Source organism: Gekko japonicus, unplaced genomic scaffold, assembly GCF_001447785.1.
Source record: "Gekko japonicus isolate JY-2015 unplaced genomic scaffold, Gekko_japonicus_V1.1 scaffold2627, whole genome shotgun sequence".
NCBI classification, from domain to species: Eukaryota; Metazoa; Chordata; class Lepidosauria; order Squamata; family Gekkonidae; genus Gekko; species Gekko japonicus.
In genome coordinates, this window is record NW_015167135.1 from 2,624 (window position 1) to 15,234 (window position 12,611).

At 47.1% G+C, this 12,611-nt stretch overlaps 1 protein-coding gene across 1 annotated transcript in view; it reads left to right on the forward strand.

The window, feature by feature from the left end:
- Positions 1 to 7,700, forward strand: part of LOC107111996 (adhesion G protein-coupled receptor F4-like) — a gene marked incomplete at its 5' end in the record, with an annotated part of 10,214 nt that extends 2,514 nt beyond the window's left edge. Inside the window, 3 exons of the mRNA XM_015413051.1 lie at positions 3,077 to 3,118; positions 3,229 to 3,267; positions 7,538 to 7,700. Coding sequence (XP_015268537.1) covers positions 3,077 to 3,118; positions 3,229 to 3,267; positions 7,538 to 7,561 — 105 coding nt within the window. The remainder of the gene's footprint in view (positions 1 to 3,076; positions 3,119 to 3,228; positions 3,268 to 7,537) is intronic.
- Positions 7,701 to 12,611: the final 4,911 nt, after the last annotated feature.

The following is a 12,611-nucleotide window of genomic DNA, read 5'->3' on the forward strand; positions in this document are numbered from 1 at the left end:
GCGGCGAGCGGCTTATTGCCGCCGCCGCCGTTCTTCAAGTGCTCCCCGGTCCCACTCACCCACCAGGTGGTTGTCAGCAGTAGTCTGACCTCTGAGGTGGGACTTAGGAGACATGGCCAATGGAAGCTGGGGAAGCTTCTGACGGACAGCTCGACCCTCCAAACACTGTTGGTGTGCATTTTCTCTCCCCTGCATAACGCAGCCTTTGTGTTCTGAGGTGGAACTTAGGCGACACGGCCAATGGAAGCTGGGGAAGCTTCTGACAGACAGTTCAACCCTCCAAACACTGTTGGTGCGCATTATCTCTTCGCTGCGTGATGCTGCGTCTTACTCAATTATATATAAGGGAGAGATACGTGGGGTGGAGAGAGTTGACAAAGAGAACTTTCTCTCTCTCAAAATACTGGAACTCGTGGGCATCTAATGAAGTCAATGGGCAGTAGGTTCAGGACGGACAAAAGGAAATACTACTTTACACAGAGAGAGTGATGAACATGTGGAATTCACTGCCAGAGGATGTAATAATGGTCACAGGAATAAACAGCTTGAAAAGAGGATTAGATGGATTCATGGAGGATAAGTCTATCAGTGGCTACTAACTGAGGGGAACTTCCACATTCAGAGGCACTAATCCTCTGAATCCCAGAGTGAGGAGGCAACATCAGGGGGAGGCCTCAGCCTCTATGCCCTGTTGGTAGTTGCCCAGAGGAACTGGTTGGCCAGTGCGTGAGACAGGATGCTGGACTAGATGGATCGTTGGTCTGATCCAGCAGGGCTCTTCTTACGTTCATCTTGCCTGCCAGTTAAGATCTCTCAAGCCCTATACTTTGTACCTCCACCTTCAGAGGTAAGGCAGCTGGCAACTAGAGATGGGACATTTTCTTTGGTGGCACCTCACCTCTGGAATGCCTTTGCCCTTTAGGCTCACCTGGTGCCTACTTAGGGGCCAGACCCAGACATAACTTTTTACCAAGGGTTTTAATTAGGGGTTTTATCTTGCCAGCTTTCTAATGGGCTGCTTCTCTTGTTGCTGCTTTTTAATGCTTGTTTTTATGCTTGTTGCTGCTTGTTGTTATGCTGCTCACGTCCAACGGCTTGTGTTTTTAATGGCTTGTTTGGTTTTATGTGTTACTGATCAGCCCCATGGAGCAGAGCTCTGATTAGGTAGCACATAATTATCTTAAATCTATAAATACACAAATCACAGTGTCATAATAGATGTAGGCGAAGGGTTTGATTTGGTTTGGAGATGGACCACTTAGTGGCGAAATGGTTCCTTCTTTGCTTTGCAGAGATGCTTTGGTTCACGTGCCTGACGCAGTCTCAAAGCAGCCATGACGCACGTAGGAGTGAGGACAAAGGGGGAGATGGGTTATCAGGTTGACTTGAAATGGGGGTCTTGGATCCTGTGTTTTCCTTCCATTTGCGGGACACGATCCACCATGGAAGAGCACGTTCCTCTGGGGCTAGGCACCTGCTGATCATGCACCACGGTATAGACTACAAGCCTATTCTTGGCAGAGACAGGGCTTTTCTCACTGCTTGGATCAGACTTCATGTCCCTCATGCTTCTCTCAGGCCACCCTGGAGGCATTCCTCCATTGCTGAGCTCACTTTCTCTGCCAGTAGCACTTCTGCACACTTCAGGGCTTCTTGAAAAACAATGGGGAATTTCACATTACCCAGTTTCATCCGGTTTCAAGCCGGTAATCATCCATTTTGAAGTGAACCGGTACAGGGCTGCCATTTCACACATGGCTTGCCCCTACCAGAATGAGCCGGATCATAAGCGGTTTGGCATTTCAGACTGCACCGCTTTTTCGCTGCAGGCAATCTGCGGCTTTTTTTTTTTGAACGTTCACTTTATAGCGCTATAGCACTATAACGAAACACTCCAGGCATTCCAATGGGGCTGACACAATGCTATTCCGTTATAGCGCTATAGCACTATAAATTGAATGTTAAAAAAGCCTGCGCGGGTGAAAAACGGCAGGGAAAAAGCGTAACAGAATCGGGAGAGGGTTCAAGGGAACTCAAGAGAACATTAACAGAAATTCAAGGGAACATTACTAATATACTAACAGAGAATTATATGTGACTGAACTAAGAAAAGAAGTTTGACAACACACAGAAGAAGCCCAAGAAGATTAATTGGACATTACTAACAGTTTAATTTACCAGTTTATATATCACTCAGCTTTCTCTTTCTCCCGCTGTCTACCCTTCCCATTTTTTTCTTTTAAGCGAAATACCTCCCCTTTTTAGGGGAGCTAATAAAATCTTTACAAAAAAAAAAAAGAATCGGGAGAGGGAACTGAAGACTACTCGGACGCGGTTGACAGGAAAAACGCTTCAGTCCCGGTTCCTAAACGGGACAGAAACTTTTGTGTATGAAATGGCAAATACATTCCGGTAGGAAACCGATTCTCAAACGGGTTCTGTCTGAAATGACAGACCAGAACCCATTTGAGAACCGGTTCCCTACCGGGAGATATCGCCTGTCTGAAATTCCTCAATAATCTTGCTTGCAGCAGCAGAGGAAGCAAATGCCACAACAGAGGAAATCTTCCACAGTAGGCAGAGACAAGCGCGAGGGGAATGATGACATAGATACGTCACTTCCAGTTACAACCCGGAAGTGACAATCGGTAGCTGTAGGAATTACCAGAAGCTCTATGGTAAAACCATAGAGTCTGCAGGAATTCCTAGAGCTACCCTTTGTCACTTCTGAGTTGTACCTGGAGTGACATGATGATGTTGCCGATGTCGCCCCTCCACATCCCTGCCCCCAGCCTTGGTGTTCTAGGCATCTACAACTTGAATCCTACAACAACTTGAATTCAAAATGAAGACCTGAATTTGCATTCCATGGCTTGTCTGGCCCTCATAGTCTCAGCCAAACCAGGAGGCTTACCCTTGCCAGGGAAGAAGATATGGCTGGGTTGAGCTTTCCAGGCCTTCGGATGTCTCACCCTAGTATATATCCCAGTATATTTCTAAAGCGCCAATGTAATGTGAAGTGCTAATCATAAGCAACAGCCTAATTTTCTCTGTTTTCCATTTGTGCATATTTTAGGGCTTTTTTATCTTGCTGTTCGGGACTCTTCTGGACAGGAAGGTATTGGACTCTTTGCTATGTTTTCCTTAGAGCGCACAAATTTGCCCGTGCAGATTTGATAAAGAATGACCTATCTTGCATTTCTCTCTCCCTGTTCCCCATCCTGGTAGACAAGAGAAAGTTTACAGATGAAATGCTTTCCCTCAAAGGTAAGCCGTTCTTACAGTTGGAATTTCTATTCTCACCTGCACTTTTTAAAGTATCGAGACAACTACAGAGCTGTGGAGACTGCAGTACTGCCAACATCAGCTCCTAGGCTTGCCAGGCAGTGCTAGCAACTGAGGGGAGGGTAAGCAGTTTCACGTGCTTACCAGCAATGTTCCCTCTAAGCTGTGGAGTCGTGTGAGCAAAAATTCTACTTTGTGAGCTACTGGCACTAAAGTTGTGAGCGAACACTTTGGCTCCTGCATAAATTAGTTATGTCATAGTTGTTCTCAGGGGTCGTTTCGTAGACAAAGAGCTAGGGGAACTCATTAGCATAACTCATTAGCATATGCCACACCCCCTGACATCACCGGAAGTGTGTCATAAGGCCACACCCCCTGACATCACCGGAAGTGTGTCATAAGGCCACACACACCGCCCCCAACGGTCCCGGCTGCCGACGGCCTTGCAGCTCCACTGCCGAGCCCCATGAGGGGCCTGGCGGTGGACCTGCAAGGCCGGTGGGAGTGCAAGGAAGCCCCGCGAAGGCCCTCCCTGGCCCCAGGCAGGCAGGGGGGGGGAGAGGCAGGGAGGGAGCAACTTACCCTCCCTCTTTTCCTGCCTCCTCCTGGCTGAATGAGGGCCAGAAGTGGGGCGGCCGGAAGCATGGGGCAGGGCTTCGTCATGTGCCCCGCCCCCTGTACCTCACCCAGGGGAACTGAGATCCCCCGCGATCCCCCCGAAATGACCTCTGTGCAAAAAGGTATCGGCTGGATATTAGGAAACACTTTTTCACAGTCAGAGTGGTTCAAAGGTGGAATCAGCTGCCTCGGGAGGTGGTGAGCTCCCCTTCACTGACAGCTTTCAAGAAGAGGCTGGACAGATATTTGTCAGAGATGCTTTCGGCCGGTCCTGCATTGGGCAGGGGGGTTGGACTAGATGGTCTGTAGGGTCCCTTCTGACAATGATTCTATGAATAGCTGGAAACTCTGTGGTAAAACCATAGAGTTTCCAGCAGTTCCTAGAGCTACTCCATGTCACTCCTGGTAAGTATATGAGGCTTCATTTTAAAAAAAACAACAAAAAGAATTTCTCACATCACCACTGCAAGTGGTGGTCCGCAATGGGACACAGGGACAAGGCATCACCTGTCCCCACTTGGAGCTTGGCAATAAGTAATAATAGAAGGATAAAATCAATCGTTCATCTTGACAAGAAGCCCCTGATACGCCAAAGCTGTACCAGATGCTGTATCAGATGCTGGGAAGTCATGAGCATATCATGAGATGGGGTCATGAATTCAATCCCTAGTGTACCAGGAGCTGACTGGGCCTAAGATAGTGTTGCCATTTTGGGTTGGGAAATACATGGAGATTTGGGGGGGGTGAGCCCTGGGGAGGGCGGGGTTTAGGGAGGGGAGGGGCACCCGTGGGGTATAATTCCATAGAGTCCATCCTAAAAAACAGCCATTTTCTCCAGGGGAACGGATCTCAGTAGTCTGGAGATGAGCTGTAATTCTGGGAGATCTTCATGCCAGGCCGAGCGTTGGGCAACCCTAGCCTACGCCCTTGATTCAGAGGATCCATTCCCATGACACTTGTGTAAATCACTGAGTTCCAGATGAGTTTACTTTTACTGCAGATATACGTATTTCCCACTTTAATGAAGTTTCTTGGTGTAAAATATTAACCATTGGGGCTTGTTCCAACAGTTCAAAAGACTATCATAACAAATCTAGCAAAGCCAATCTAGTTGGTTTATTTCCAAAGTAAAGAAAGCAGGTATGTTAAATAACTTTGATTGAATAGCTCAGATCCAAATTTAATTCAGGATGAATAAACCAGCCACAGATTCTTCTAGGTTTTTTTTTTTTTTTTTGGTATAGACAGACTGTTATGCAACAAAAATTATCGATATTTCAGGTTGTTACTGATGAGACACTTCCAGAGTCTATCCCCTCTGTCCATTTAATCCATAGACAGCGTTTTAGGGACAAAAATCAGAAAATTCACTTTGTTTTGATTTCTTTGGAAAACCCTGATTCCCGCTTTATATATAAAAGCCAGCATTTCAACAAAAGAAATCTTTACCTATATAGTACGTCTAAAATGGGCTTGCCTTTTCGTCTGAAAATGGCCAGGTTAATGGTTGCCAGGTTTGCCTGGTCTTGGAAACCAGTGGGGGATGGGAGGGGCCTACCAGAAGCAGGAGGGAGGGCCAGGTGACATCGCTGGTGATGTGGCTACATCACTTCCGGTATGCACCAGAAGCGACATCATGATGTTGTGGTGACGCTCTGTTATTTGGGCAAAAACTCTATGGTAAAAATGGCCTCTACCATAAAGTCTTTGCCCAAATACCAGAGTGTTGCTTCAACAACATCACCAATGTGATGACATCGCCACATCATCAGCCTGGTCCTCCCTCCCTCTCCTGGTAAGTCCCCCTACCACCCAGCCAATCCCCCCTAAACAAATAAGGTTTACTGAACGGTGAGGGAAACAATAGGTTCAGACTGGGACCTTTAGCAAACAGTATGAATAAAAATTATAAATGAGCAGTCCCAAACTTAGGGTGAAAAGGGAGGAAAGTCTCTAGCCACTTTTCCTCACAGTCACTGAGAAGCCAGACTTTCTCAGGATCAAAGGTTCACTCCAAAAGATGGCCACTCTTCTACCAACTGCCTTTCTCCATCTTCACAGTCTTTTTCTCCTCAGGAGCTGCGTCTTCAAAAATTCTCCACAACTTCAGAGAGAAAAATACCTCAGCTTCCCCCCTCTTGGCATTCAGAGAATCATAGAGTTGGAAGGAACCCTCAGGGTCATCTAGTCCAACCCCCTGCACAATGCAGGAAATTCACAAATACCTCCCCCCCCCACACCCCCAGTGTTCCATGCCCAGAAGATGACAAAAAACCTCCAGGATCCCTGGCCAAAGCGACCTGGAGAAAAACTGCTTCCTGACCCCAAAGTGGCAATCAGCATTTCCCTGGGCATGTAAGAAAGGGCCACGAGAACTAAGGACTGAGGCAACCCTTCCTTCCCTCCCTTCTCACAATCTGCCTAAGTTCACAGGATCAGCATTGCTGTCAGGTGGCCATCCAGCCTCTGTTTGAAAACCTCCAAAGAAGGAGAGCCCACCACCTCCCGAGGAAGCCTGTTCCACCGAGGAACTGCTCTAACTGCCAGGAAGTTCTTCCTAACGCTTAGCCGAAAACTCCTTTGATTAAATTTCAACCCCGTTGGTTCTGGTCCGACCTTCTGAGGCAACAGAAAACAACTCTGCACCATCCTCTATAGGTTTACCCTCTCCTTCTCTTGCCCTGCTGCCAGCCAACCACTCACCCAGCCTCTCTGTAGGAAGCGCCTCCCCCTAGAGGGCAGTATTTCCACACTAGGGCCCACGGTGCAGGTGAAAACCAAGAACAAACTTTTGATTTGATTGACTGATTTGATTTCTGGTAAGTTCTTTAGTGCTTTTTATTTCAGGCCGCCTTGTTTTAATAGCCTCCCCCCCCCCCTTCATCTGCTACTCAAAATTCGTTTATTTTCTTATGGGGGAAAGTTCCCTCCCCCCCCCCGCTTCAAAGGGGAGGCTTTTGACTAATTTTCAGGCGTTTTGCTTAGACTTTGACTCACATTTCAATAATACAGCCGTTTTGGATCACAATTCGCTCGGCCACCAAAGGCTTGTCCCGGTGTGCTTTCTTTGTTCCTTTCATGGGTGCTCCATGGCAGGACCTTTGGGGCATGGAAGAGCCCCCTTCGCCGGCCAGTCACTGGAGGAAGAGCTCTCCTAGCGCCCCATGGCTGGGAGCCCATTGCAAGGGCTCTGGAGGTGGTGTGGACAGTCGCACCCCCTCCCAGCTGCAGGCGTGCATCTCCCGGAGCTGCGGGAGAATGCGGCCACCATAGCGGACACCAAAACTGGAAGTCGACTGATTTGAGTTCTATCTGGCCCTCCTCACAAGCGGGCTCAGGGCAGGATACAGCATAAAACATAAGCAATACCAGCTTAAAAATATTAAAACATCGTACTAAAACCATGAAAACACAGTACAAGATCGCGTTTTTCAAATTTCCTAATATCCTAGTTCTGTGCGAGGTAAAAAATATAGATCTGAATTGTGGGTTTCCGTGCTGTAAGAAACAGCTCAGTCCAGCAATATGAACAGCTTGATCCAGCAATATGAGCAGGATTTTAAATAATAACTAAATATTTTTACAAGGCTTACAAAAGGATGGTGGTTTCACCCATTTTTCTTCACCATTTCAGACTTCATCTGATACGACACTGTGATCACCGAAAGACTCAATGAACTCTGAGCCCAAAAGTGAGTGTAAGCAAAGTAACCACTTGCTGTGTGTCTGTGTAGTCCCATTTTAAGACAGAGCATATCTGCTCCTGTTCATCCAGGATTTCAGCAAGAGGCTGATGTTTTAACGCCATTGTTAAACTGTTGTTTTAAGCTATTCAGTTATCTGTGGTTTTTTGCTCTGAATGGGGTTTTAAACTCTGGATTTTAATTAAAACTAATCGATAACTTAATAGAGTTAGATTACCTGACACGCAATGACACACTGAAAGAAGTTGTGCAGTTAAAGCAATATTATAGTCTATTAGCTCATTTTTGAACCTGTCAATATTATCAGATCAATTATTTTTGCAATGTTTTTCTTCCCTTTGTTCAATTCTTGGTAATTGTTGATTTCTAGGTTTACTCATAGAATGTATGATACATGTTTGACGTATGCTTGTTACGGTAAAATAAAAAATTTACGTTAAAAAATAAATAAATTAGAGAGGAGACTGGATTTATACCCCACTCTTCACTACCCAAAAGAATCTCAGAGCAGCTTAAAATCTCCTTTCCCTTCTCCTCCCCTCCCCACAATGAACACCCTGTGGGGTAAGAGGGGCTGAGAGAGCTATCCCGAGAACTGTCCTTGAGAGCTCTGAAAGAGCTTATGACTGACCCAGGGTCACACCAGCAGCTGTATGTGGAGGAGTGGGTAATCAAACCTGGTTCTCCCAGATTAGAATCCGTGCTTGTAACCACTACATCAAATTTAATTGAGTCGATTACTTGGTTTCGGAGGACTTCTTACCTTCTACCTGGCAGCAATTTCAGAGGTGGGTGTAGGCGTTCCTGGTGGACTCCCTTCCTGGTAATAGAGTTTTACTCACTTTTCCTCTATATAACACAAGATAAGTTTGGAAAGTCACAAAGATGTCATCAGAGGGTGATACTGTTTAATTGTTTGAATTACATTGAGATATAATTAAATACCAGATCTCAGTATCTTATTCAATATGTTCTATGTTTTATCATCATTGATTATTTGTATCTCCTTTTTACTTGAATGTATTGTATTTTCCACAGTTTTTGATGCTGTATGTTCGGAATTTGACTTGTTGATATTGTTCACATGTTTGACTTAATCATATATTGATCTTTGATATCAATAAAAAGGAAAACTCTAAATTAAAAAAAAAATTAATAGAGTCCCCCTTCCAAAGGAGCCATTTTCTCCAGGTGAACTGATCTCTGTTGCCTAGAAATTAGTAGTAATCCCAGAAGGTCTCCAGCTGTCACATGAAAGTTGGCAACTCTAGTTCCAGATGTTTCATCACTCTGGCCTTCTTTTTCTTCTTCTCTCTGCAGTGCTTTCCTGTGAAGGAACGGACAAGCACTGTGATGCACAAAGCCAATGTGCCTCTCTGTTTTCATTGTAATGCCGCCTCTTCTCTTGCTGCCTCAGCCTACCCACCTGGTCAGCAGAGAGAAGCAGAGTGGATGAGGACATGAAGTGAAACGGGGGGACACCAGTGGTGGAAGCGGTAGACCGCATCATCTGAAGGAGGTGCCATGGCAAATCCCGTTGAGCATGAATGGAGGGAGTGGCGGAACTAGTGTGAAGGTGGCGGAACTAATTGGAATCAAGCTGAGGTTACCCAAGGAGAATGAAACAACGGTGCTCTTAGAAGCTTTCACACTGGTGAGGTGTGTTCGTCTAGTCTTAGCACAAGGCCGATTCAAGGTTGTTGTTGTTCAGTGGCACAGTCGAGTCCGACTCTTCGCGACCCCATGGACCAGCTCCCGCCAGGCCCTCCTGTCTTCCGCCGTCCTCTGAAGTTGGCTCAATTTCATGTTCGTTGCATCGATGACACTGTCTGACCATCTCATCCTTTGCCATCCCCGTCTTCTTTGACCTTCAATCTTTCCCAGCATCAGGGTCTTCTCCAGTGAGTGCTCCCTTCTCATTTGGTGGCCAAATGAGAATAGATTCAAGGTACTTTCGTCAAATATTTTGGCTTCCAGGCCAAGCTCCTGGGGCATTTTGCGGAGACCTAGCTCAGACCTGGCTACTTCTGGTGGGGCAGACCCAGCAGTCGTCTCCACTGCTGCGGATGGCCAAGCCACTGGGGTGCCTGGGTGGTTTGACCAGAGGACCGGCCTTGCCTTAGTATTGCTGCTAAGAGTTATGGCGGTTGTTAACCTTTAAGGCCCCGTGCAGCCATGGACCAACATATCTGTGGGACCGTCTCTCCCCATATGTGCCCTGGAGAGCTTTACGCTTGGCAGAGCAATGACTGGAAGTCCCCACCCCAAAAGTTGCCTACCTGGCCTCGGCCAGGGCCAGGGCTTTTTCCATTCTGTCCCCAGTCTGCGTCACGGGCTGGGTTGCCAGTCAAAGGGAGTCCAGAACAGGCCAAAGGCAGGAGCCAAGAAGACAGTGCAAAGTCAAAAAAGCCAAGCTGGGGTCAGGAGCCAGGAACACAGAGCCAAGTCCAAAGCCAGCTGTGGTTCCTGCAGGCTCTGTCAGCTCATCCTCATCCATGCCCATGACAGTCTGGCGGAACATGCTCCCAATTGAGAATTTTCGTGATTTATTACAATGCCGCGGGGCCCGTAAAATGGAGCTGTTCCACCAGGCTTTCGGCTAGCTGGCAGGTGCAGGCCCGTATGCACGGGGGTGCCGATGAGTGCCCGGCAGACTCACCAGACAGCTTTTCCTCCCCCCTTCTCTCTCTCTCTGTGAAGCACCTGTGCTCAGCTTGCTGCCAGTGCAATTGTGATGCCCAAGTTGCTTTGGGAGGTGCAAGATGAAGTCCCTGTCTTTGTTTCTCCTCTCAGATTGCCTGCAAGGGCACGGGGGGTTGTAGGAAGGGGACGCAAGGAGAATAGCCCATTGGCACCAGGGGTTAAGTGGCTGCTCAGGGGGTTATTGTCTTGCTGCTGCTGCTGCTGCTGCTAGCGAGCCAACAGAACCAGGTTGTATCTGTTCAAACTTTGAGGGGCTCTCCCCCAGCTCCTTCAACAATGCTTGCCAGACATCTCGGATCTTCTGGGGGCGGGGTAGGCTTTGATCCCAGAGCAATGTGCAGCACTTCACAGAGAATACAGGTCCTTTCTGCACTTGGATCTCATCCCTGGTTTTATCAGAGTTCAACTCAGGACACAATACCTTGCCTTTATCCCTGGTTATAACAGCATCCGTCTATCCCGGGACAAGTGTGGGGTGAAATCGGGGTGACCTCAATGTAATGTGGAAACAAAAAAATACCCTGAGATAATTAGAGGGGTGAACTCATGTGTAGTGTAGAATGTCAGTTCGGGGACAGGGTTGAACCAGGATTTAAGGTCTAGTGCGGAAAGAACCACAGACACACATCCTGTCCCTTCTTTATTATTTCCGAACTCCCTCAGGTGCTCCCCCCATTTTTACCTGTCATCTCTTACCTAGAGGAGGAGGAGGAGAGGAGATTGGATTTATACCCCGCCCTTCGCAACCCAAAGGTGTCTCAGAGTGGTTTACAAACTCCTTTCCCTTCCCCTCCCCACAACAGACACCCTGTGAGGTGGGTGGGGCTGAGAGAGCTCTGACAGAAACTGCTCTTTTTCAAGAACAGCTCTTATCAGAACTACGGCTTGCCCAAGGTCATCCAGCCAGGTGCAAGTGGAGGAGTTGGGAATCCAACCCGGATCTCCCAGATTAGAGTCCGCACACTTAACCACTACACCAAACTAGCCATGTCTCTCCTTTTTATTTCCCTAACAACAACAACCCTGTGATGTAGTCAACTCCACTGTACTAAACTGCCCCCTTGGGGCCCCCCTAACTAAATTTTTCTGGTTACGGGACTGGGCGGGCATCCATTCATTTAGGCCCCTCCCGACCAAACGTCTCTCAGATCAAATCGCCTTATGGTATAGATGGCAGAGGTCACCATCAAGTACAACGGGACTGTCTGTTGCATTTCTGCCTACCTGATCTTCAACGCAAGCCGTACAATCATCCGTCGCTGGGCTACCATCTGCCTTTACTCGGTATTCTTATCGTTACGGTTTTAACAGGTTGTGTTATTGTTTATATCTCTGTTTGTGGACACCCCCCCCCCAATATAATAAAATATAAAGTTTGTGCTGAAATATAAGCAAGGTTCTCAAGTATTTGGAAAAATATAATAAAATATAAAGTTTGTGCTGAAATATAAGCAAGGTTCTCAAGTATTTGGGTTTTGGGCATGTGTCTGCTCAGCGGCAATAAACTTTTCTGTATAAAGTCTCTTCGAGTCCACGGATAGTGAACCCATGAAGCCACCTTATACCGAATCAGCCCATCAAGGTCAGTATTTTTGACTCTGACTGGCAGCGGCTTTCCAGGGTCTCAGGTAGAAGTCCTTCACATCACCTCCCGCATGGTCTTTTTTCATTGGAGATGCTGGGGATTGAACCTGTGACCTTCTGCTTGCCGAACAGACGTTCTACCACTGAGCCATGACCTCTCCCCACAAGAAGCTGACCTTATACTGACTCAGATCTTTGGTGTTTTAAGGTCAGTCTTGTCTACCCAGACTGGCAGAAGCTCTCCAGATTCTTGGGCGGAGGTCTTTCACATCATCTCAAACCTGATCTCCTTTTTTAACGTGAGATGCTGGGCATTGAACCTGGGACCTTCATGCCAAGTAGACACTCTACGACTGAGCCGCAGCCCCTCCCCATCTATATACACTCCGTGTTTGAGAGAGTTGGTCGTATTTCTGTATTAATATTATTAATTTTAGCAAATGTCACTGTAGATAGTAATGGAATGATGGGCTCATCACATGAATAGGCGCCTGCTCGTAAATTCTTGTGCTTATCCTGATACAAACGCCGTTGTCTTTAAGCACGTACTCGTTCCATAATTCATAATGAGATGTCTTTTCAAGCAGATGTCCTCCTTTGGCCCTTGTGCTGAAGGAACTCTTCAGCTCAAGCAGCTGATGCTGTGTGCTCAGGCGTTTATCCCCTTTTTTCCGTCTTGGACTCTGGACGCGAAACCGTCCTTCTTTCCTGATAGTC